General features: G+C 37.9%; 1 protein-coding gene across 2 annotated transcripts in view; it reads right to left on the bottom strand.

The window, feature by feature from the left end:
- Nucleotides 1–25,810, bottom strand: part of tjap1 (tight junction associated protein 1 (peripheral)) — a 144,076-nt gene that overhangs the window by 57,945 nt on the left and 60,321 nt on the right. For both annotated transcript variants that reach the window (XM_056249947.1, XM_056249953.1), the window contains exons 3-5: nt 13,172–13,236; nt 4,302–4,497; nt 1,008–1,036 (exon numbers count right to left, since the gene is read on the bottom strand). In XM_056249947.1, the coding sequence (XP_056105922.1) occupies nt 1,008–1,036; nt 4,302–4,457 (185 nt within the window). In that variant the 5' untranslated portion in view covers nt 4,458–4,497; nt 13,172–13,236. The remainder of the gene's footprint in view (nt 1–1,007; nt 1,037–4,301; nt 4,498–13,171; nt 13,237–25,810) is intronic.

Here is a 25,810-nt window from a genome sequence, read left to right as displayed (position 1 = left end):
TTTCTGAAAAGCTGTTCCTTTAAATTCATCCCTTTTAGTGAACTGTGACCGCAAATATTGCATTGTTTTTATGCATATAGCCTTAAAAACATCTAGCGACTTTTGCATTCTGCTTGATTCTATTCCATAAAATTTTAGTTTAGGTAACCAATTAGTTGACTTTTTAAAAAAAATTAGCTTTGCAAATCCCTAGAGTTTTCTGATTAGCACAACCTTTGTGCCGATGTTGAGGAGTGGCAACTTGGACAGCTTTAAATTTAGAAGAACTTTTAAGCTATCCCAGATCTAAGGTGCTGCCTTTATAGCGTTAGTTCCAGTGGGAGAAAAGCAGCAACAAAGGGAGCACAGAACAGTAAGAGAACATGAAAGCTAATGCAGCACATGGGGGAAAAAAATGGAGAAGAGGTATTGGGAGCCCCTGAGTTGAAAGCAGAACCTCGTCACTAGTCATGTGCACCTGCTTTTTGCTGTTGGAGCCTAAAAGCCTTGGAATCCCTGTAAGCCTGGAAAGGCGGCGAGATGTCACTGATCAAAGTGGGTTCAACCTAGTACTCCAGTGAGCACCTGAGGTGTAGTAGTCTTTAAAAGGTGGGCACTCTCTCTTATCGCAAGACATCACGGCCAACAGCTTGTCATTCTGACAGTCGCCCAGTTACACCCATAGGCCAGGGACTCAACCTAACCCTCTGGAGTTTCTAGGCTAATCGCCAAGTTATCTCATACAGGCGTCTTCTCACATGATTGGCTCTTGTCCAACCATGTCATTCAACGCCAAGAGCCAATGAATAATCAGCTTTAGGGTCAGATTAGGTGGTTAATGCCACCTAACACTTGAACAATAACACAAATTATACAAGGCTAATGGAACATTATTATTGAGTATTGAAACAAAAGAATTGTACACTGCCAATCAACTGACTGACAATGTTATAACAATGACAATTTCAGCAACATTTCTCAAGAATAAGAATTAAAACATTACAATGAGGACAAAAAAATAAACTTACTTGATCCTGTCGGCATCTGATAAGGACTCCTGTAAGAAAGAGCATTAATTTAGTATGTGCAAACTGAATATCCTCTTACACAAAACAATCGGAGAAATCAGAGAGATGTATATTACAATAAATATTTCACATATCCTTAATACCCACACTGCTGTATATTTGTCTTTTATACCAAGAGAAATGCAAACATAACATTTCCTCAAGACTTGAATGTGAACTGATCTTATGTGTGGCTGTAAAACAATAAATTTTTAAAATGTCAAAGCTTCCTAAACAATGTTTTTTCCACATTTAATTGGTGATAAATCAGTTTCATATTATTGCACACATAGGAAACAGTTTTGATGGATAGACTTTTGTGTCCTCTAATTTCATTAAAGGAGAACTCCGGCGCAAAATGAACCTTTGGTCTAATTACACATTGTTACCTAGTCAACCGTTATCTGAGATTTGTTTTCATGATTATCGAATGTAAATAGTTTTATCTCTAAAAACAGTTTAGCCTATAAAGCTAGTATAACGCTAGTATATTGGGCATAGTGTAATGACAAATAAAAATCGCTTGTTAATACCACTAACAAGGCTCAAAATAGCCCCACACTAACACGGTAGCATAATGAGGGTCCCTACCTTCAAACCGAAGCATTGAGAACTTTGTCAGTGTCCAGACAGTTTAATAAGAAGATATTTTATACATACAGTCAACTTCGCGTATACAGGCAGAAGCCATCTTTGAAAAACAGTCTCTACCAGTTGATCTACGAACGCCGATCCAAGTGCGCTGGTGAGATGTGAACGAGCTATAAGTTGTGATAAGGTGAGCGCGAACAGCAGGCTTGGATCGGCGTTCGTAGATCGACTGGTAGAGACAGTTTTTCAAAGATGGCTTCTGCCTGTATACGCGAAGTTGACTGTATGTATAAAATATCTTCTTATTAAACTGTCTGGACACTGACAAAGTTCTCAATGCTTCGGTTTGAAGGTAGGGACCCTCATTATGCTACCGTGTTAGTGTGGGGCTATTTTGAGCCTTGTTAGTGGTATTAACAAGCGATTTTTATTTGTCATTACTCCATGCCCAATATACTAGCGTTATACTAGCTTTATAGGCTAAACTGTTTTTAGAGATAAAACTATTTACATTCGATAATCATGAAAACAAATCTCAGATAACGGGTGACTAGGTAACAATGTGTAATTAGACCAAAGGTTCATTTTGCGCCGGAGTTCTCCTTTAAAGAAAACACAGTAAATAAATTAAAACGAGACCTACATTGTGGCATGTATAAATAAAATATTACAGGTGAATGTGTATGTGTTGGATAATTCATCTCATGATTTTAATAAAAGCAAGTGACGCAGGGGAAGAATTTGACATCATACTCTGTGCTTTCAGCCAAACAGGTCAATATGCACATGCCTAGTGAAGCTATGAAACTGGTCTGACCTCCTGTTTTTTTTCTGCCAGCAAAATGTCCACCATATCCCACAGAGAAGAAAATGGCAATTTGTCTAATGTAGAGAAAGGTTGCGAACAACACTGTTTGTTTAAAGACTAATTATGTTTTTTGTTGTTGATGGATGAAAATCTCTGACAAATAAAACTGCACAGAACAAAAGTTCATGAAACACTGTCGCAGAAGTGACAATTGGGGATGGTGGTTTTAGTAAACGCTCATATTTAGAACAAAATATCCTTAGGAAACACCAGAACAACAGTGAGATGAGAATACTAGCCATGGCATTGGTACAATAAAGGAAAAGATCAGCCATTTAAAAAAAAAAAAAAGTTAATTAGAAAAGTCGTGCCAAACCTGTATTGCTTTCTATTGTTGAATACAAAACAATATCTGAGCTGCTCATTTACAGGTTCTTCAATGCAAGAGTGGATTGTATAGTATATTTTATATTATACATTGTATATTATATTGTATATTAGGTGGGGATAAAGTCAAAGAAATGTTGACAATAACGTACCTTGATCTGTGATAATATAGAAAAGGCAGTCACTTGTGATAAAGGTGTTTTCTCACTCTCCACAATAATGGTGGGAATCTCAACCTTTGGCAGCCTTGATTTATCCATATTGTCCTTTTGCAGGGCTTTGCTCTCTACATGGGGCAACTGGTGAAGTTGAGTCTGGTGTTGACCCCCCCGTAGACCCCTGTCATCCCCTTCAGAATCATTGCTGCCCCCCACCCGACTGTAAATTGGGCCTTCGGCTTTAGGACGGGCCCCTTCTCGATGGGGATCTGCATGTTGCTTTCCTGACACTCTCTCTGGACTGTCCTCTGCCATGTGCCATGTCTTGGGTCTTGCCTCACTTAATTTCTTGCCGGCTCTGCTATGCCGAGAAGCCCATTCATGCCACGGTCTGCACCGCTCTTCCTTTGTGTCATGATGATCCTTGAATTCGTACTGTTGGGGATTGATGTGGCGTTTGGTTTGGTTCTCTTTTAAAGACATTGTTGAATCGGGAAGGTGTTTCGTTTGGTTCTCTTTTAAAGACATTGTTGAATCGGGAAGGTTCCCGCGCAGTAACTTTAGATTGGCAGGGGTCATCACCCGGTAGGTGATTTCATCCAGAAATTGGGAAAATTTGACCTTCTCCTCAAGAAGCTGCATCTTCCAATCAGGTGGCATAGAGCTGGGAGATGTAGACGATGTGGAAGTAGCACGTCCAGTGGGAGAGACTCGCACGCCCTTTTCCCTGTCCAAGGACATGCTTTTGGGTTTCCGGCTACGTCCGCGACTTTGCCTCTGGCCTAGCATCTCTACCGACTTAGACTTGTGCAGACTATCGGAAGAGTACACCCCCAACTGATGAGAGTGCTTGAGGATGCCCTTGGGTGGATGGGCATCCATCACAAATGCTACATGTGGTGAACTCTGTTTTTCCCTGGGTACAAATATCTCCGCTTTCTCATTGAAGACCAAAGAGCGCTCGGCACTCCTGCTGGAGTGTGATGGGGAACTGCCTCGAATGCGATGCTGGGAGTCTTCCGAGGAGGAGAGATCGTCGTCAGCAGAGAGTGCCAGTAGGTCATCACTACGACTGATAAAGCGGTTCATTCTTTGTTGCCGGAGATGCTTGGGAGGAAGTCTCATGCCGAGAGAACAGTGGCTGAAGATTCGTGGTGGAGGGAGGACACTAAGCTCCAAACTAGACAGACTCGAGACATCCAGCTCGCTGTCAGATGCTTGCGACCATACGGGTCTTTCAGGGCATTGCGGGTAAGGGCCTGTAAATTGTGTACGCTGCAAAATAGGTGCATGATTTCGGGGGGAAATTACCTGGGAGGGGTCAGGCTGGGCTGACGACGCAGGGTTTCCGGATGGCAAGGCACTCCCACTAACATCCTCTCGAAATACTGGAACAGTGTGGCGAGTCTCGCGGTGCTGCGGAGGTGCCTTTCGGTACGGTTTCCGGGCGGGAGCAGCACTCGTCATTCTGGTAGATCAGTGTGTTTCCATACACTGTCCGTTAGTCCTGCCGAGAGAGAAGTGTGAGAATCCAAAGTAGCAGTAGCCTTCAACCCTGTCCTGTGCAAAAAAGACTGTCCCTATCCTCTCTCTCTCTCCCCCCAATGTGCCACCCTCCCTCTTCCTCTCTAAGCGGCAACGTCAAAAAAGCAGTTCGAATCAATAGGCTTTGATCAGCACCATTGGGCAGTTAAAAACACAACAACCAGTAAAAAAACAGCTATGGATGTAACAGACAGCACGAGTTGATACAGAGAAATTGAGGGGCAAAAAAGCCTCAAACATCTGTCTATACTTCAACTGTGAAATGAGGTGTTTATCATAATCTGTGTAGTAAATTGAGGAAAGATGAGAATGGGAGAAGAAAGACAAAAAGAGATACTGGATACAGAGCGTTATAGACACAAACATAGAGGCACGAGGGGGAAAAGTGGACTTGTTTTAAAGCGGGTGATTGATTACATGTTGGAGTGTGTTTCCAATAGACAAACTGTTAAACCAATGCCAGCATGACTCTTATCGATCACAGGAAGCTATGTATAGAATTGGAAAAGTGGGTGTGCTGTTGGGATCCAATCACTTACAGAGGCACGTCGGGCTGACCCACAGTATATTCACTGTCATTCAAAATCAGTTTCAATTCAAAATACTCAAATTCAGTTCAGACAATACTAGTTTTCCCAAAGGGAGTTAGGCAAATTTGTAAAACATAGACGAACTTTGCAATTGGAATCCCATCCGATTTTTTAACACAAGATATTGAAATAATTACCAACTGTTTTTTTTGGTTGTTCCCAGGCAGCTAGAAATGTCCAATTACTCATACTTTGGTAGAATACCATAACTAAGGCAAAAATTCTTATTGCACTGTCTGGCAAATCTTCATTGTGGATTTAAAACGTATTGCCAACTTTCTGTGTGGAACAACAGTTTATATTTAACAGCTTTTATTAATGATAGTTGATAATAGCTCCTGCCTGAAGTACTGCTAGTATCTGACATAAAAAGAATATGAAATTAACAAAGGTGCGGATCACAAACTGCTCAGTTCAGCCACGATAGTAAAAACTACAGAGATCTCAATCCTGTACAAATCAGTACATGTTCAAAGTCATCCTATGTTAATATTTGTAAATGTTGTTTAGAAATCTAATCCCGTTCAAACAGTGCTAAAGTTATCCAGCAACACCATTAGATTGTAAGATGAACCCAGTGTGATCCTGCTAATGCTGCCAAAAACGTCTGCTGCAAAACATGCTTCTGTTTAAGCACTTGCAGAAACTAGGATAATAAAAATCCTTACCCTGTAGGTCCAATTTTCACATATTTGACCATTTGATGTAATCTTGACATGTGGTTGCTTGAGGCACTATACACAAAACAACTTTGTGGGCGAGTAAGTTTGAACCAGTCAAAGAAAGTAAAGTTTTAGATCACTTGCTTTTGCTTCATCACTGCATTGGCTCGGCTCCCTGTACTCAGAAAGCTACACGAGTGCATAAACCATAATAGCAGGCCATGGTTAGCACTCAGATTCACTCCACTTCTTCCTGGGTCACACCTTCCCCTGCAGGAAGAAAGCCTTCTTTATTGCTGTGGCTATTTTTAAAGTTCCTGACTGGTAAAATGGGAAAAATGAAGGGAGAATTGGCTGGTGTGTCACAGTGTGGTGCCACTAAGAAATCAATGGTGTTCCCTGCGCATGCTGCTAATGTGCTGCGGGGCACAGGCTGGGACACACATATATACGCACACGCGCACGTGAGGGGGTCACTGCCAAAATGTGCCACTTATTGGCAGGCTGATTTTCCCTCTTGGCGTCATCCTCTACCCACAATGCAAAAACACACCGGGCCTACACAACCAAACACAGCAAGTAGAACTAAATGTGTTTGTAAATGCCGACACTGAAAATATATTTGACTTTAATCAGCAATCACATCTGAACTAATAAAGTTCACACAACAAAATCTTATCCTCTTATCTGAACAGATATCTTATCACCCAGTCTGTCAAACATTTGGACTTAAAGTCCCCCTGTGGTGAAAATCAAGCTTTTAATGTTGTTTACATGTCTATGTGAAAATATAGATGTATATTACGATGTTATGACGAACTAAATGCCTTTTTCCACGGACGTTCTGAGTTGTTCAAAGTGTTTCTGATGATTGTTAGAAGGCAGACTGAGACGGCGAATTAGAACATGGTTTGTGTAACGTTAGCAACACATTATTAGCGGTTTGCTAACATAGTCAAGCAAAAGGCTAATCATATTAATTACCGTGATGTGTACGACGTTGTAAAGAGCGACACCATTGTGCAGCGTTTACCTCAGTGAGTTGGCCGAGTGGATTTCTGAGCGGGTGTGAGTGAGTGGAGGCGGGGCTAGTTAGCATATTCATAGACCACGTGTACTAAATGAAGCAAGGGTATAGAGACTATTTGAAGGCATGAAGAATTTTTTTTCACAGGAAAAAACTTATAAAAATATGTCATTTTGGTGATCGAAGAGGAGTTTTAGGGGATACAATTATTGACTACGGGGGACTTTAAGTTCAAATTCTACCAACACCAACTATAAAAGAAACCTAAGTTATATCAATCTAACTGTTTATCTATCTTGTCTACCAACCAACTTACCTATCTTACGATTCAAAAGTGTATCTACTACCATTTGTGGAGTTTACATGCTTACATTCATTATCAAGGTCTAACAAATATGTGGAATGTCATATGATATGGAAAAAAAAATATTGTGATAATGTTTTTGGCCATATCGCCCAGCCCTAATTCTAAGACAGAATAATACACCACTGTTTTGGGAGATTCTGTCAACTTGTCCTTTTTAAAACAGCTAAATCCAGATTAAATGTTTCCTTGTACCTTCTAAATCTTACAAACGTTTAGGGCAGAAGGCCTGAAGCTTTTGTTGCTAGTCACGCAAGGGCTGAAAAAAAGCCTCAAAAACCTAGTGGGAAATTTCTGAGGGGAAAAAAGCCGAGTCAGGACAACACTCCTCAATTGCTTTTTGAGATTTAAAACCAAACGGTTTTAACCAATTGGTAACAGGCATACACATATTTTCAAAAATGCCAACCATCACCTGTGATACTAACAGGTACACAACTGCTGTTCAATGGATAACCGGTGACCAAACTATGCCAGACGATGTGCCTCATTTTAACCAACAGTCTCTGTTCTAACATGCTCTGGTCTCAGGTGTGTGTGGAACTTCTCGCACCATTTGATTGTGTGCACTAGAAGGTGTCTGTTGATGTCTAAGGGTGATTTCTACTCTTTCAGAAGCCAATTAAAGCTGCTTTCAGACCGTTTTAAACATTGCACACCTTAAAAAGCCTCACAGCTGAGCCTTCTATTCGTCATGGCAGAACTAATGACTGTGGCTGAGGGTTACAGCTTTATGTGAACAGAAGGGATGGAATTACAGCACATACTGACCTTCACACCATCACATGCCCACACAGATGCTGCAGAGCTTCCTTTCAGAGGAATCTGACATTGTTCAGGCAGATTGTACACTTAATTAAGCAGCTTTAATTAAACCGTACTCTGCACCACAGATAAATCAGGTCTCCAAGTCAGATGGGCTCCAATTGTGAATTTTGATATATTAAAAAAATTAGAAGTATATAACATTACTACTAGAACTGGGTACTATAATGAATATCAATAATTTATATATTGATGTATTTTTTATTATTTTGATAGCAATGTAAAATTAACCTGTTGGGTTTTTTTTTTAGCCACTGTTTTCTAAAGACGCTAACATTTTCATATAAAGTTGTTAGACGAGACCTCACATACTGTACATGCAGTGATTATTTGATATATATATATATATATATATATATATATATATATACAGTATGTTTATATAACTCCACATTGCTAAATTTGATCATGTTGTGTGACTTTCAGAGATTCATATTGTAACTATGTTGTTCCAGTCAAATATTTATGATACTTTTCAGAGTGTGAGCTGCTGTTTTATGTAGTTTTAAACCATTTTCAATAAAAAAGTAGTATTAATTAATTACTTTAGACAACTCTTGCAATTTTGCTGGATTTTTACTGGATACCAAAAAGTAGAAAAGGTCCTTGTTTCCGCCACAGAATATAAAATAAAAAAGGTAATTGCGCCTTTTTATCTCACAATTCTGGCTTTTTTTTTCCTCAGAATTGCATGATATGAACTCACAATTGCGAGATAAAGTCAGAATTGCGAGATATAAACTTTGTGACTTTATAAAACGCAATTCTGGAAAAAAAAATCTCTCGCAATTGAGTTAATATCTCGCAATTCTGACTTTATAACTCGCAATTGTGAGTTTAAATATCGCAATTCAGTCAGAAAAAAATAATAATAACAATAATTCTTATGCCAGAATTGCGAGATATAAACTTGAAATTCCTAATAAAAAAAAGCTTATATCATCTATCATGCAATTCTGAGAAAAAAGGTCACAATTGTGAGATGTAAACACAATTGTGAAATAAAAAGTCACAATTATCTTTTAAAATGTTTTAGTCTGAGGTGGAAACAGGCTTTGTTAATTTATTGCTTTGCATTATTTGTCATGCTTAAAAACAATAGTGTTTAATATATTTCACAAAGCGTGAGAAGTCTGGATTGCATAAGTTTGGATAGTCAGACAACAGGACGTTCTGCAGTCTGCATTGTGAAGTGAAGTGGCCACTGAGCCAGCGTGACGCCCACTTCTGGCACCTCACACACTTCCTCTTACTGTAGATTCAGACAGAGATCATTCTCAGTTCCCTGATGACTTGCATATCAGATGATACAGGCCGAGTAAAACAGCCTGCTTAAATAAACTCAGCTTTTTAGAGGACATGCAGAATGTGTCATCCTGTGAGCCATGAGTTGTGTTGGGACTTGGTCTTGGTCTAGTTTTTGTACCTTGCCAGGTTTAAAATCATGAAACATGAAATGGTGTTCACAACCCATTTGAATTCCAAAGCAACAAGATGAACACTGCAACAATAGTACAATATTAATTTATGTATTATTAATGTACATTAATAATTAAAAATGATGTGATAAACTAATAGATTAAAAATAAATATTTAAGAATAATATGAATTTATATTATTATTACTATCCAGCTAGTGTGTGTGTGTGTGTGTGTGTGTGTGTACTAGTACGACTATCTTTGGGAGGACCAGTTTGAGTTTTAGACCATTGGAGTGAGGACAAACAGAGTAAAGTGAGGACATTTTGGCCGGTCCTCACTTTCTGAGACCCCTTTAAAGGCCTGTTTGAGGGTCAAGACTTGGTTTTAGGGATAAGGTTATAATTAGGTTAAGGGTAGGTTTAGGGTAAGGGTTCGGGTTAAGCACTTAGTTGTGATGAGTAAGGTTAGGGTAAGCGGCTAGAGATTGCATTGTGTCAATGAATGTCCTCATAAAGATAGATGTACAAGAGTGTGTGTGTGTGAGAGAGAAAGTAGCACCTGTATTTTGCCATGGACAGCAATCAAATATGAATTACAGTTTAGTAGTAATTTTACAAAAATATCCGACAGCTCAAGCCAGTACTGACTAATCAGAACCAAGTGTTTCAGAACCAAGCTACGCAATAAGACCAAGAATGTGTTGTGTATTGAAAAAGTAAAAAGGGGCAATTTTGACTATGACCTTAAAGGGCAATATTGCAGGTTAGAGAACCCAACGAGTCAGTGTATAGAAAAATAATGTAGCAACTAGATTTTCTTTAAAATATTCTTATAAATACGCTACAGACGCTTCTGGAGTCGTTTTTGTGAGAAAATTTTACTTCCGCGTCTGAAAATGGGCGTGGCGGGCGTGACGTAACGGGCGGGAGAGCGGTCGATTCAAACAACAGGAAAACAATGGATCACAATGACATTTCGGACGCTGAGGAAATACTTATTCGTATGACGGACCACAGCAATACAGTTATGAGCCTGCTATGCTGCCAAGAGAGTAGGGACAGGCCAGGACTAATGTCAGACAGAACGGTCAGAGACACATTGAGTTGTGGTGTGAGGAGAACCAGTGGAGAACAGGACAGGTGCTTGGTGAGAGACGTGCTTATAGATACACGTTTGCTAACGATATACACTGTGCTCACAATATTGTACAGATTATTACCATCGTATATCAGGCCAGCAGACATTAGTATGTTTAGGGTAGATTTATACTATTAAATGTATAAAAACTATACTTGAGTATTTCAAACACTCATTTCCGACGAGAGCCGGCGACGAGCTCCGGCAAGGGCGGCGCGTCTTGGAAGTTGAAGTCAGGTCAACTTTATGGTAATGAGCTATGACGCGGTTCGGCGGCAACCGATCGGAATTGAGAAGTGCTCCGTTTGAGAGGATTCCAGAGAACGCAGTCCTGTAAACTTTGGTTCCGACCTCATTAGTTCCCAAGCAAAATAGAGGAGAGGATGATCATTTGAATTTGATAAGGCGGCGCGCAACACTATTTATAGGCAAGATTTTCGCGCTAGAACGCTTGTTTTTCAGCGGGAATGCAAATTAGATTAGCACTTAACCATGAACACAAAAGCCACACCACACAAATGGCTTTTAATTGGTTTATTTAGTTAGCAAAGATGTCACTATAATTGTTAAGTTCTTTCCATCGATCAATGTATTACTTTCACCTTTTTGTTTCCATGAGGTTAACTTGTATCCTACTTGGTCAGTCTGCAAAAATAACGATCGACATGCTTGTTTGCTTTGCTGCCCCTTTAAATACAGTTTAAAAAAAGACCAAGCATTCGATCTACGTCAGAGCGTCCACGAATCTTTCCACGGCGTCGTTGGCAGGGCTACGGCAAAATTCGCTCTCGCCGGCGGTGGTGTGAACGCACAGTAAGGCCCTGATATACTTAAAGGAGAACTCCGGCGCAAAATGAACCTTTGGTCTAATTACACATTGTTACCTAGTCAACCGTTATCTGAGATTTGTTTTCATGATTATCGAATGTAAATAGTTTTATCTCTAAAAACAGTTTAGCCTATAAAGCTAGTATAACGCTAGTATATTGGGCATAGTGTAATGACAAATAAAAATCGCTTGTTAATACCACTAACAAGGCTCAAAATAGCCCCACACTAACACGGTAGCATAATGAGGGTCCCTACCTTCAAACCGAAGCATTGAGAACTTTGTCAGTGTCCAGACAGTTTAATAAGAAGATATTTTAAACATACAGTCAACTTCGCGTATACAGGCAGAAGCCATCTTTGAAAAACTGTCTCTACCAGTCGATCTACGAACGCCGATCCAAGTGCGCTGGTGAGAATGCGAACGAGCTATAAGTTGTGATAAGGTGAGCGCGAACAGCAGGCTTGGATCGGCGTTCGTAGATCGACTGGTAAAGACTGTATTTCAAAGATGGCTCCTGCCTCTATACGCGAAGTTGACTGTATGTTTAAAATATCTTCTTATTAAACTGTCTGTACACTTACAAAGTTCTCAATGCTTCGGTTTGAAGGTAGGGACCCTCATTATGCTACCGTGTTAGTGTGGGACTATTTTGAGCCTTGTTAGTGGTATTAACAAGCGATTTTTATTTGTCATTACACTATGCCCAATATACTAGCGTTATACTAGCTTTATAGGCTAAACTGTTTGTAGAGATAAAACTATTTACATTAGATAATCATGAAAACAAATCTCAGATAACGGTTGACTAGGTAACAATGTGTAATTAGACCAAAGGTTCATTTTGCGCCGGAGTTCTCCTTTAAAGCGAAAGTCATTTCTGACAACATCAGACCAAAACATGTTTGTTTCTGGAGTTTGAAACGGCTTGCCAAAGCAAACTTTCCAGAAAAGTTCACTCTGGCTGGTTAAACACCTTCGAACTACTATTGGTCCGTGGCGAATGCGTAATAGGTGGGTGTGGCTCTGAGGCTCCGCCTTCTTTGCCAATTTCCATGATGGAAATCTTCTCCAGTTCAGTCCGTCGAGGTCAGGCGTCCGTGAGTGAAACATGAACACACTGGAGGAGCTGCTTTACAGTAGAAAATGAAGATGTACTTCTGATGAAATGAGCCTAATACTGTTTTTTCAAGTTTAATACTGTAAAGCTGCTTGCTTTTAAACAATCTATTGTATAAAGTGTATGAATAAACGTGACTGGAGTGGCGAATTGCAAAGCTTGTGCAAACATATCTATATCACTACATCAGATGCTTTCTTAAGTGCTGTTTTCTCACCGCTCTCATTTTTGTGTTTAATTTGTTCTTAGTAGGAAAGCGTGCAGCACATATTTACATATTCAACTAAACGCCGCTGTCAGCTAACAGTGTATCACATATTTCAAATTTCTTTTTACCTCTAAGGGTAGACTGAAAAAGAACTTGGCAGCAAGATGTGAAAGACAGACAGATAGAGTTCATGGGAAAAGGAAAAAACATCAATTTTGTTGAGGAAAAAAACATTTCCTTCCCGGAACAGCCAAATCTCAGTAAATCTCTTTCATCGTGCCTGAACTGAAGACGACTGTAAGAGAACATCATGAGACACAACTGTGTATCAAAAGAGAGCTCTGTAGAGACATGTCATCTTCCAATTAGAGCTATTTCTGGAGGCCGTTTGTCAGCTAAGCAAGACAAGGATGCACAAACACAACAAATTGTTTAGATTGTGTGTTTTCATACCCGAAACTGGAGTTGGTTTCATTCAGTGGTGTCCTCATTCACAGGTTCTCAGGCCCAGAGCGTCTCTGAAACACACGTTTGCTTGGGTTACTGAAATGCGATTTGTCACAGTTTTGCAACATGATCTATGAAGAGAAAGACATTTAAAAATAAATATCAGCATCAAAACAGGACAAGAATTCAATCTAATCCAAATCATGTGGTCAGAAAATCCAGACATGCATGTGAATAATAAAAGTGACATTTATTTATACCCCGAGGGATTATACAGAAAAGAAATATGTAAGAGTAAACAAAAATATGCACTGAATAACTAACAATACTGTTGAGATATTGATACAAAATGCAAAACACAAAGTAGTTTTTATGTAAGTGCTCTAAAAAATGAATTTTCTTTAATCTTCAGTCAGGTGAACCCCTTGTTACAACCCTCCCAGCCAATCAGATTTAACACATTTATTGCAAAAAGTGAAATCTAGAGGGAAAAAATGAACAAGGACTTTATGCTGAGTGACAAAATAAATTGATTAAATCACAATTTTACATTGATTTATTGAACTGATTGGCAGAAATGAATCTCTAATGCCGTTTTTTGCTACAGAAACAAAACATTTGCATGCATAATCCTGAAACATTGAAGATTCCAGCTCAATAGTGGAAAACAGCATGAGTAGAAATCGGGATGGTATAAATATAAAACATCACATTAGCATCTGGTTTATAAATTCACAACTTTATAAACTCCAAGTGAACTCCTGTTTTTTGGGGGTTTTTTTGTCTGCCACGAGACTCGCATCACAAGTTATATATGAATAATATCAGTCGGGGTGTTCAGTCAGAAAACACCTCATTCAGTCACAATTGTTTTTCTTTGCCTAATTAACACAGAGACTGCTCATTAGCAGTGTATCCGACAGGCCTCCTCCCTCACTTACACAGCAGAATAATGAACTCCTGCGCGACACACACACACTGTGTGCAAGGATGAATGACATAAGAGTCATTACAGCAAATTACTGTATAGAGTGTCAGGTCACTGGAAAAGGGGACAATTTGGTTATATATTATGGAAGGTAAAGCCTGTAGATAGAATGATAACTGGTACATGCTCAGGGTAATACGCAATAAGATAAGTTTAGATTAAGGACACTGCACCATAGTAGAGAATTTTTTTTTTTATTATTGTAATCAAATATTACAACAAAAGGAAGTTCAACATGGTATTTAAGCATCGGGCCCTTTTCCTTACATAACAGAATGTATAAAAATAAAATGTTCAAACGGCAACACTGAGGAAAGAAAACATGAACTCACAACTGACCTGATTTAGTTTCTTAAAATAACTAACAACTTTATTTCTACTTTGGAAAGCAAAAAGAATATCTTGAATGATCTGTTCAGATTATCAGTGAGTAACAACTTTCTACTTCAAAATGTCACGCTTAATTCAATGTATAACTTGCAGTTTCTTTTAATATTCCAAGGTTAGTGCATAAAATGGGCAGAAATCTCCATATTTCACCATTTTTATTAGTTTTTCATAAATCATTACTATTGGTCACACTTTACACGTGTCTGTGGGTTTTGTAAATATTTAACCAGCGAAAAAAGGGCTTGTGACTAAACCTCGTCACTCTATTGGATCCTCAAACTGTCAGTCAAACCTCATAACCCCGCCCACCTCTATCGTGAATGAAGAGCCGCACAAATTTTGGACCGTTTGCAATGTAAGGTAAATAAAGAACTGGTAGTTTGAACAAGTACAGCGCTTTCTTTACTATATATAAAGGCTAATGTTTAATGTATTTGAGGAGCGGAGAAGACAATAGCATTGGTTGTCGAGTCACAGCCAATACTGTCTGAAATATCATATGCAAAGCACTTTGTCTTTAGTAACGAAGATATTGACCAAATGATAGAAAAAAACTAAGAGTCCACATAGCCACAGTAAACTTTATAATCTGTAAGTTGATGAAAACATACTGAGATGCACTTGCTGCCTCAGATTTGGCTGTTCTAATGATGGACAATACACTTAGTCCTGTAGTCAATAACTGTATCCCTTAATACTCATCTTTGATCACCAAAATTAGATATTTAAAAGATTTTCCTTGAAAAAAAATGTCTTCATGCCTTGAAATAGCTTGAATGTAACTCTACACCCTTGCCTCGTTTAGTATACTCAGTTCTATGAATATGCAAATGAGCCCCGCCTCCACTCACTCACACAGCTCAGAGATCCACTCGTGGACGATCACACGTTGATCTGATTGGTTACAAGGTTGTTTGTGACGTCAGAAACACCAGCGATTTCAAACCGTGTTTTTGAGACTGTCTTTGGTTCACTGCAGTTTTAAGGAGAAAATACTCAGCAATGGTTTGTCTTATGAATTGGCACATGGTTTGTCTTAAAGCATATTAAAAACACCACATAGACATATAAACACCATTAAAAGCTTGATTTTCACGACTGGGGGACTTTAAGTATGTAATTTGCTGGTCAAACACCTCGTAACTCCATTTAACCCCCTGGGGTCGGCAATCACGCCGGCGCGACGGGCTCACTTTTTTTCTTATCAGTGCAAAAGAGACTCAAATTACTCTGTTGATTTTGATCTTACATATAAGTGTTGTACATCATTAGATACTGTTAAGTGTCTATTTTTTTTGTGGATACTTTTGTGGATTTCGCCAAATAAAGAAAAAAAACATGATGCGAGTTCTGTGTACTCTCTGTCAGTGAAGTTCATTCTGAAACGCGTCCGAAGATTAACTGTAAGTACATAGTTGTCACACAGGCACGAAAGATTTTTCGTTATAAAGCTGAAATTCTCTTCTTTTAAATGAAGTAATTTATATAAAAAACAACTATTCTCAGTTTATGTAATCTGTATGAAAAGAGAGAGATGTCAGTCTTTTTCCTTTCAGCTAATTATAGCGTATGACGTGTTAATGTGACCACGCCCACTGAGAGCGCGCGCTACTCAAACGTTGAGGCAAGCCATGAAAACGCCCACATCAGCTGGATAAAACATCCAAAAAGTTACCTCAGAAGTGCTGGTAGTTTCATTTCGAGGAGCACGGATCCAGCTGATGAAGTAAGTTTATTCTTAAAGACCCACTCCGATGAAAATAATGTTTTTCTAGGTGTTAACATGTTCTTGTGGCATTTTTCTGATGTTAGAGGACATATCTTGAGAAAAATAAGCTCAAAGTTGTATTTCTGAGTATTTCTACATTCAAATGGCTGTGAAGTAGCAGACGCTAAAATGCCGGCTAAAATAGACTGGAGTTGTGACGTAGTAACTCCACTGGGCGTCTCCACACGCGACGTCTTGGAGTGAAATAATGATCGGTGATCGGTGATAACTTTGATTAACTTCGGATAATAATAATTAACGTGTATATAATACTGTTGCCCCACCGGTATTGGGGGTGTAAGCTAGCGGGAGAGACAGAGCTCTCAGCAACGGGCAGGGGGAGGGTCGTCTCCGTGCCAACAGCTCCGCCCACAACACAGAGGCGAATTGCTAATGAGCTGCTGCCGCTCTGCTGAAGCGAAGTCCCAGAAAACGGCACAGGTTTTGTGATTTTGGCTAAAAATGGCATAATCATAATTTAAAGACCACTGGGAATGTTTAAAAATAGCTCAAAATATGATCGGAGTGGGACTTTAAGTGCTTTGTTCTAAATATGAATTGCGTGTCTGTGTGTGAATGAATGAATGGCACAGACGCGTGCACGATGTTGTTTACTACAGATGTACATCGCATCTGTGCGTTCATTCACTCTCGCTCCTACATTAGTAAACGTTATTTTCACATGAACACATCCAAACTATATTGCTATAGCCAACTAAGATTTGTTCTAATCGCGATATAGAATAGTGTCTGTAATGACAACATGTCGTTGACTAGTTTTGGATAGATTATAAAGTTTTTACTCTAAAATAGACATCAAATAAGCTTTTGTTAGGCAGTTTCTGCTCATATGTTAAATATATAGTATGTTTTGTCAAAAATAAACTAATCAACTGTTATAATGTTTGTTCCAATGCAAGCTAGGCTATATCAAAATAATGAATCCTTAACTTTGAAATATGTATGATAAAATGTATTGCCCTACTTTAAAAAATAATACTTTATAAGAGATGTATGGAAAAAGACAATTTTCTTTTCAAGATGTTTCCAACTCTAACTTTGAACCAATTCTATAGAATGGCCCATATAACCTATTTAACCCCCTGGGGTCGGCTATCGCGCCGGCGCGATTGTCTCGCTTTTTTTCTTATCAGTGTAAAAGAGACTCAAAATACTCGGTTAATTTTTAACTTACATATAAGTGTTGTACATCATTAGATCCTGTTAAGTTTCTATTTTTTTTGTGGATACTCACAATAAAAACAAAGTGTTGTGCTTTTCACCAAATAAAGAAAAACAAACATGATGCGAGTTCTGCGTTCTCTCTGTCAGTGAAGTCCATTCTGAAACGCGTCCTAAGATTAACTGTAACTCCGCGATTACTTGTCACACAGGCACGAGAGGTTTTTCTTTATGAAGCTTAAATTCTCTTCTTTTAAATGAAGTAATTTATATAAAAAACAAATATTCTCAGTTTATGCAATCTGTATGAAAAGAGAGTGCTGTCAGTATTTTTTCCCCCAGCTCATTACACTTCATTACGCGTTAATCTGACACGCCCACGGAGGACGCGCGCTATTCAAACGCAAATGTCGAGGCAAGCCATGACAATGCCCACATCAGCCGTTCCACCGCGGCGGTAAAATGTGTGGTGTATTTGCTGCCTTTTACCGCTAAGAGGCGCTACAATCATAGACTCTGAAAAGTGTTCGTTTATTCCGGTTTATTCTCTCTAATGCGTAATCTGCTGCCGCACCGCGCTGATTCAGAGCGATTGAATGCTGGTAGCAGAAGAATTCAACAAGTGAAACGTAGTTAAAATAATTCATAATCACAATACTGAAATTAGGCTACTGAAATGTAATTGAATAAATAATGAAAACATTTCAACATAAAAACATTGCAATAAAAACATTTAGGCTACATCAATGAGGCTTTACAACTTAAACAGCGTACAGACGATAGCTCAGTGATCAACGCAAAAACACGAGCTTCGAGGAGCTTCAATCCACCCGAGATCGAATCTCAATGTAGCATACATGTTGTTAACCGATGTTGCCCTACAGCGTTTATATTTTACCACCTTGATGCTTAAATAGCTAACTGTTTATAACTGTTTACTTATTTAAAGTCAAGAGTTTTGTTTAATTATCATTACAACATAAATTTGCTACATTCCTGTAGAACCGCAGCCGCTGCACAAACGACATAAACTGATGAAGGAAGATTGTCAGCCGATTGCGTCAGAAAATGAAAATGAAGAAGCTCGTCTTTAGTCTGCTAAATTATTGTGTAATGTAAAAGAACACTAAAATTACTTAAGTTTGAAACCAAGTTCGAACATTTCAAGGTTTAAATAAAGTGTCGGGACAGTTTTTTTTATTTAAAACAGGGTTGCATCGGGTTTAGAGTTTATTTCTTTTGCGATGCAAAATAAGAAACACTAGGCTAATCTTATTATTGCGACATTTTAAATTTGTATTGCCAAAGAAATTACAGCTAAATTAAACAATTAAAACAGTACAAAACGAAAATTGTCCAAAGAAACATAATTAAATTAAAAACATGCGTTTTTCTTTGCCTCTCTCGCGCTGGAACTCTTTTTAACAAATTTATTTAGTCTCCCTCGCTGCGCATGCATGATATGATCAATGCATGATAATTATTTAGCCTTTAATTGTTGCTTCAAAGACACAGCATGCCTTGTTGAATTCACCTTACAATAACTTCAATTGAAATTTTGTGTGAAAAAAAACTTAAAATAGGCTACAATAAATAAACTACAATATTTATAATTTAATAAGATATGGGGCCTACATTTGGACACATATTTATCCTTACAATAATTTTGCCTGCTCATCAGGCTGGCTATCCGACACTCTCCATATGAAAGAGGAACATTAACACCTTTGTCCAGCAAATGTCCCTCCAACCCCCCACAGGCTATCGGAGTCTGACGCTGACTTAACACAAAGAGAAGTCGCAATTCACACTTAAATCGCTATTCTAGACAGTGTTGATAATGAAGGAATTAAATGATTTAAGTTACATGTAGCCTAGTGATATTTCTGTCATAAAAGTTTATTACTAAATATGTCATTATTTCAATAATTAATGAAATAAAACTGGTTTGGGGCAGCTTTTTCCAAGCAAAACTAAATATAATCTGAAAAAACGCTTGTTAATTTGTTTTTTGTTGTCATGAACAAAATGTTCAACTTAATATTAAAGTCTACAGGGATCTTTGGATCCTTACAACCAGGCATGCAATTTGTAAATTAAGTTTTTATTTTATTTTGTATTCAAATAAATATCGAAACACGGTGCTTCGTGGTAATGCTGCTAAATTAAATAACATTTATAGAATAATTATGAACTTAAATGAAACAATATCGCAACATTTCGACAAATACATTATTATTTTTTTACATTTTAATTCAGGGCGATTTAGCCTACATTTAATTAGAGCGAGATTTTCACCCTTGTCCTCTGTACCTCTCGTTTTCATATGGATTAGCCTACATAATCAGATAACATTTATTAGCCTAAATATTTAGACATTTAAATTCTTTAGACATAGCCGATTTCTTATCGTGACTGAGCTGAAGTGGCTTTCGGTTCATTTTTGTGACGCGCAGTTCCCCGAGACAGAGAGGACAGATATACTGTTTTTGTCGTTAGCCTAATATGAATACAAGTTTACAGTTTTGAACGATGTAAGCTACTCTACTCTTATCTGTATGACCAAAAAATTACGGAGTCGCCTATTAAGTTATTTTAGCTGTAATAATGAGATAAATAAATTAATCTAAATGAACGCGCCGCCGCGTTTGTCGAACACTAACTCACCATGCCAGAATAAAACCCGACTTTAGAAAAATGCATAGGGCCACTCGGCGTGGTGTGCCAAAACACTTAATTATAAACTTCAATATTTCATTCAAAATAATCTCAACACGCTTTGTGAAATTTTGAAAAGCCGTGCATGCATTCAGGCCACTGGAACTAATGAACAACTGAAACGCTGGCTTTGATTTTATTGTTTGTCGTTTAAACGTGCCTGTTGCATATCTCTATTTTATATATTTGATATTGGTGAAGTAGCCTATAGCATTGATTAGCTGTGGAGGGAGGGGTGTGGGGATTAAAATAATTCAGCAGAAGTAGGGATGTTTAGACCAGAAGGAAATCCCAGTCCCCCCTGGCAAATCACACTTTACTTAAAACCATGTTTTTAAAAACTCTAGGTTGTAGGGAACAGACCTCTCTGCCATGCGCGCGCACGGTTTGGAGCACAATATCTGTCTTGCATGCACGCTCGCTCTAGATAGATTACGGGATATTTTAACTAATTCGCGGTATAACTAGTCGATCACGAGTGGCTCAACAGGTAGATCTATAGATAAACTATATCTTTCAGGAATTTGACCGACCGGGTTGACACTTCAGCGTGAGAAATCGGGGGTGTGGCGTGAGAGCCTGGAATAAAAAAAAATATATATATATATAGCCTATATAAAAAAAAACTGTATGGTGTAACAGAGTTTTAGAGCTAGACAAATCTCTCTGCAATAATAAATATAAAATTTACAGCAGACCATGTATGTGCGGGATTTGAACCTGTGTTATCTTGATGATGAACCGTAAGTTCTACCGCTCGGCTATGAATTTTGTTACTGAGAAATATCCAAACGTTTGATTCTCACATGAGCGAGAAAACGTTTTGTCTTTAGCCTGTGAGTGTAGGCCTACTTTAGCCTTTTACAGTTTTAAAAGATTATATCTTATCTGTATGACCAACAATTTGTATAGGCTTATTTGGAAATTACCATAACTTGTAGTATTTCATCCTTAGGCTACTGTTAATAGACATTAGCCCCACTTACGTTTTGCTAAATGTCCCTTTGCGCCACCTGGCGGTCATTTCGCGTACGACTTTGAAATGAGACTGGTTTATTTTTACCGCGGTGGATGGCTAAAAATGGTATGTGGATGGCTAAAAGGTGTGACTAAAAATGTGCTTTTGGCTTTCATTTATATTTTGATTGTTTGTATATATATATATATATATATATATATGTATATATATATATATATATATATATACTAATGAGCCTTTCATTCAGGGGTGTCACACAAGAAAGAATGCAAGGACAATATATATATAAATAAATAAATATTTATATACACACACACATATATATATATATATGTGTGTGTGTGTGTGTGTGTGTGTGTGTGTGTGTATATAAATATTTATTTATTTATATATATATTGTCCTTGCATTCTTTCTTGTGTGACACCCCTGAATGAAAGGCTCATTAGTATGCAGTCTGCTCAGGTGAGAACTGCCTAATTATTCATGAGGGGGTTGGGCCGATCCGCCCATCCGCATATTGCCTTTGCAAACAAAAAATGTTTTTCACAATTTAAAACAATCTATTGTTTTATGTGAATGATTAGGCAGAATGATTTTCAGATCAATTTGAAGCAAATACTCTAGGCGACAACATCCACTAGTCAAAAGTCTTGTGGACAGATATTTAGTATGTTATTTGTTGCCTTATATTAGAAACTTTATTTTTTATTTTTTTCAATAACCACGCATAAACAATATTCTCTCAAAAATACAAACATGTACATACATGTTGCTCACATATTATGGTAGCCCTGTGTGTGCTATATAGAGTGTAATTTCACCTGTGCCATTAATATGTTTATAAGCAACTGAAAAAAACACAAATGTCAGAGCATGCCAAAACATCTCAAGGACCCCGAAAACACCTCAGACCCCAGAGGGTTAAACAGGATTTGTTTCCAGGTATGACTAAAAATGTGATTTTGACTTTCATTTATATTTTGATTATTTATATATATATATATATATATATATATATATATATATATATATATATATATATATATATATATATGTGTGCGTGTGTATATATATATGTGTGTGTATATATGTGTATGTATTGTCCTTGCATTCTTTCTTGTGTGACACACCTGAATGAAAGGCTCATTATGCAGGTCTTTGTCTTCTCAGGTGAGAATCCCCTAATTATACATGAGGGGGTTGGGCCATTCACGCCCATTCACATATTGCCTTTCCAAAAAAAAAATTTATATTTTTCACAATTTATAACAATCTATTGTTTTATGTGAATGATTAGGCAGGATGACTTTCAGATCATTTTGAAGCAAATCCTCTAGGCCACAACATCCATTAGTCAAAAGTCTTGTGAACACATATTTAGTATGTGTTTTGTGGCCTTATTTCAGAAACTTTAATATTTAGTTTTATCAATAACCATGCATAAACAAAAATACAACTCAAAAATACAAACATGTACATACATGTTGCTCACATATTATGGTAGCCATGTTTGTGCTAAATAGAGTGTAATTTCACCTGTGCCATTAATATGTTTATCAGCAACTGAAAAAAGCACAAATGTCAGAGTATGTCAAAACATCTCAAGGACCCCAAAAAACTTAGAGCCCAGAGGGTTAAGATTGATTTAGGTAAAACGTTAATAATATAATGACATGTTCAAGAGTCTGACCATACAAAAAGCAACATTATCAATGTTGAAGACACAGTGTTTAATTATAAATAAAAAAATCCCCCATATTTATTTATTTAATGATATTTCCGCTTCCAATATTATAATGAAGGTTTGGTCCGTTTACCCCTTCTGGCCAATTCAATAATAATAAATCATGATTCGTGCAGCTCAACTAAAGTTTTGCCTGTGCATTTATTACTTCTGCAGTTTTGTTCTTCCAAATTCATCGTAAGTTTATTAAAAAGAGCGAAAGACTATTACTGTAGAAGACGGCATATCCTGTCTTGAATCTTCACAATCTCAAGGTTTAAAAAATATAGTATGACTTTATAACATTAAAATGTTTTGCATTTGACACTTTCACTGCGTATATTATCAGTATGTGAATAGTGAACTCATGACCTTGGCACGGTGCCATGCCCTACCCATGAAACACTGCTGCAATGCCAAAACATTCTCAGTGTAATTACATTTTCATCAAGGAGACTGTAAATTACCCCTGGAGATGTTTTCAAGTGTCAGCTGGAAAACATTTGCTCTCCCTGACCTGAAAGCATGCAATATTAAAGTCCTGTTATAGAGGGTGTTTTTTTTTTTCAGACTCGTCTGCTGTGGATGAGATGCCTCACCACGACAAGATATGGCCGAGAATATCAAACCAGAGGCCTGTGGCAGTCAGCCACTCATGACAGTCAGCTTCTGCTGGGATACTGAGACCCATTCACCTCCACGTCCCTCAAACACTCGTGCTTTATCGTCTACTAAGAGACCAGGACACCCGCTGAACAAAACAGCTCTTGTGTGTCATCATGGCTCAGAAGAACACTATTATGTTTATTAATAAATGACCCTGTCTTATTGTGTACTAACGTTCAAAGCATTCTTTAAGAAAGAGTTTGTTTTCATAACTGTTCATTAAAAATGAAACACACTCTGTGCCTGTCTTGTGCTGACGTAACCTAGGCTGTAGGGAAGTCAAATATTAACCGATAACGTCACGGCATAACATGTTTTAAGCCCTTCACAATCCAGTCTAATCTGGTCCTGCCCTTAATTATTTCCACAGGTAAACATGTCAACCTTGATGTTAACTGAAATTAAATGGCTTTTAACAGCACAAAAACATGTTAGATTGTACACTACTACTGTTCAAAAGTTTGAGGTCAGTAAGATTTTTTTAATTAAGAAATTAAAGGGATAGTTCACTTTTAAAATAATTTTTTGGTATGTTTTAGCTTACCTCAAGGGCATCCAAGATGTAGGTGTCTTTGTTTCCGCAGTAGTTTCAATTTTGCTATTTTTAGGTCAAACTGTTCTTGTCTGTCAGTCATATAATGCAGGTCTATGGTCACCACCACCTCAAAGAGCATGCACAGAGAAGTCCAAATTAAACATGATTTAATGTCTCGTAAATGTAAGTACACATTGATGGCCTAAGACACGAAACGAGCGGTTTGTGTGAGAAAACGAACAGTATTTATATCGTTTTTACCTCTTTTAACAACAGCCACGTCCAAGTGATCTGAGGGCGCGGGCGCTTCGGTCTGAGCAAGCGCCGGTAGTAATCTCTTCCAAAGGAACAAAAAAAAAATCAACGTTGTCTGTTGATATATCGAAATAGTCTTCCATTGCGATTTCCTGTATATCTAAATATGTTTAGATCTTCACAGTGAAAGGTAACACTTCCGAAATATCTGTGTAAACAATGAGTGACGTACACGCGCGAGAGATCACTTCCGGCGCTCGTACAAACAGGCGAGTTATGAAAAATTTAGAGTGAGGGATTTGTTCACTTCACACAAAAATATCTTGGAATGAGATGGCTAACTGTAGTAGCGTTTAGTCCACTGTCTATAATAGCCTAATTTAGAGATCACTTTTTTTTTTTAACCGACTACCGACAACTTTGATCGGTTAACGTTGAGACGGTCAACCATCGGTCAAACGGTCATCGGTTAGCATCCCTACCATCAATGTGTACTTACATTTACGAGACATTAAATCATGTTTAATTTGGACTTCTCTGTGCATGCTCTTTGAGGTGGTGACCATAGACCTGCATTATATGACTGACAGACAAGAACGGTTTGACCTAAAATTATCAAAATTGAAACTACTGCAGAAACAAAGACACCTACATCTTGGATGCCCTTGAGGTGAGCTAAAACATACCAAAAATTAATTTAAAAGTGAACTATCCCTTTAATACTTTTATTAAGCAAGGATGACTTGATATCCACAAAAATATGAAGCAGCACAACAGTTTTCAACAATAATAATCAGAAATGTTTCCTGAGCTGTAAATCATCATATTAGAGTGATTTCTGAAGGATCATGTGACACTGAAGACTGGAGTAATGATGCTGAAAATACAGCTTTGGTCACAGGAATAAAATACGTTTTAAAATATAGAGAAATGTATAGAGAAATAGAGAAACACAAGCCTGCCAATCCTAGCTGGCAGAATAACCCTCGATACATGAGTCAAGCGTTCACTATCACTGTGCAAACAACAGGAAACATGGACGCTAGATCAAATGATTCAGGGATCGTTGTTCAGCCCAACAGATGATTCAGTTTGTTCATCAACATGTTCATCGACTGCTGCAACACTCAGTACTAAATGAGAAATTGAGTGATGAGTAGAAGAAAAACATGACAATTTGCCTTGTAGCCCGAATTGTAAGTGTGGTGAAAGCAATGGTGTCTGAGGAATGTTACGAGGTCCTATCACAATACTCCGGAAGGAAGAATGGATTCAGAATGGATTTAAATGGGTAAAATGTTAAATGGATCTGAGAATACTGCAATACTATGAAACACTACAACAACAACAACCACAAAAATCAATACTGAAAACAGAATTAAATTAGCCAAAATATTAAATTCAATATCAGTGCTGTTGCTGTTAAACTAAAAGTATTAA

Source organism: Rhinichthys klamathensis, unplaced genomic scaffold (genome assembly GCF_029890125.1).
Source record: "Rhinichthys klamathensis goyatoka isolate OS25496 unplaced genomic scaffold, OSU_Roscu_1.1 h1tg000003l_1, whole genome shotgun sequence".
Lineage (NCBI taxonomy): Eukaryota > Metazoa > Chordata > Actinopteri > Cypriniformes > Leuciscidae > Rhinichthys > Rhinichthys klamathensis.
This window is presented reverse-complemented; position numbering and strand designations above follow the sequence as displayed.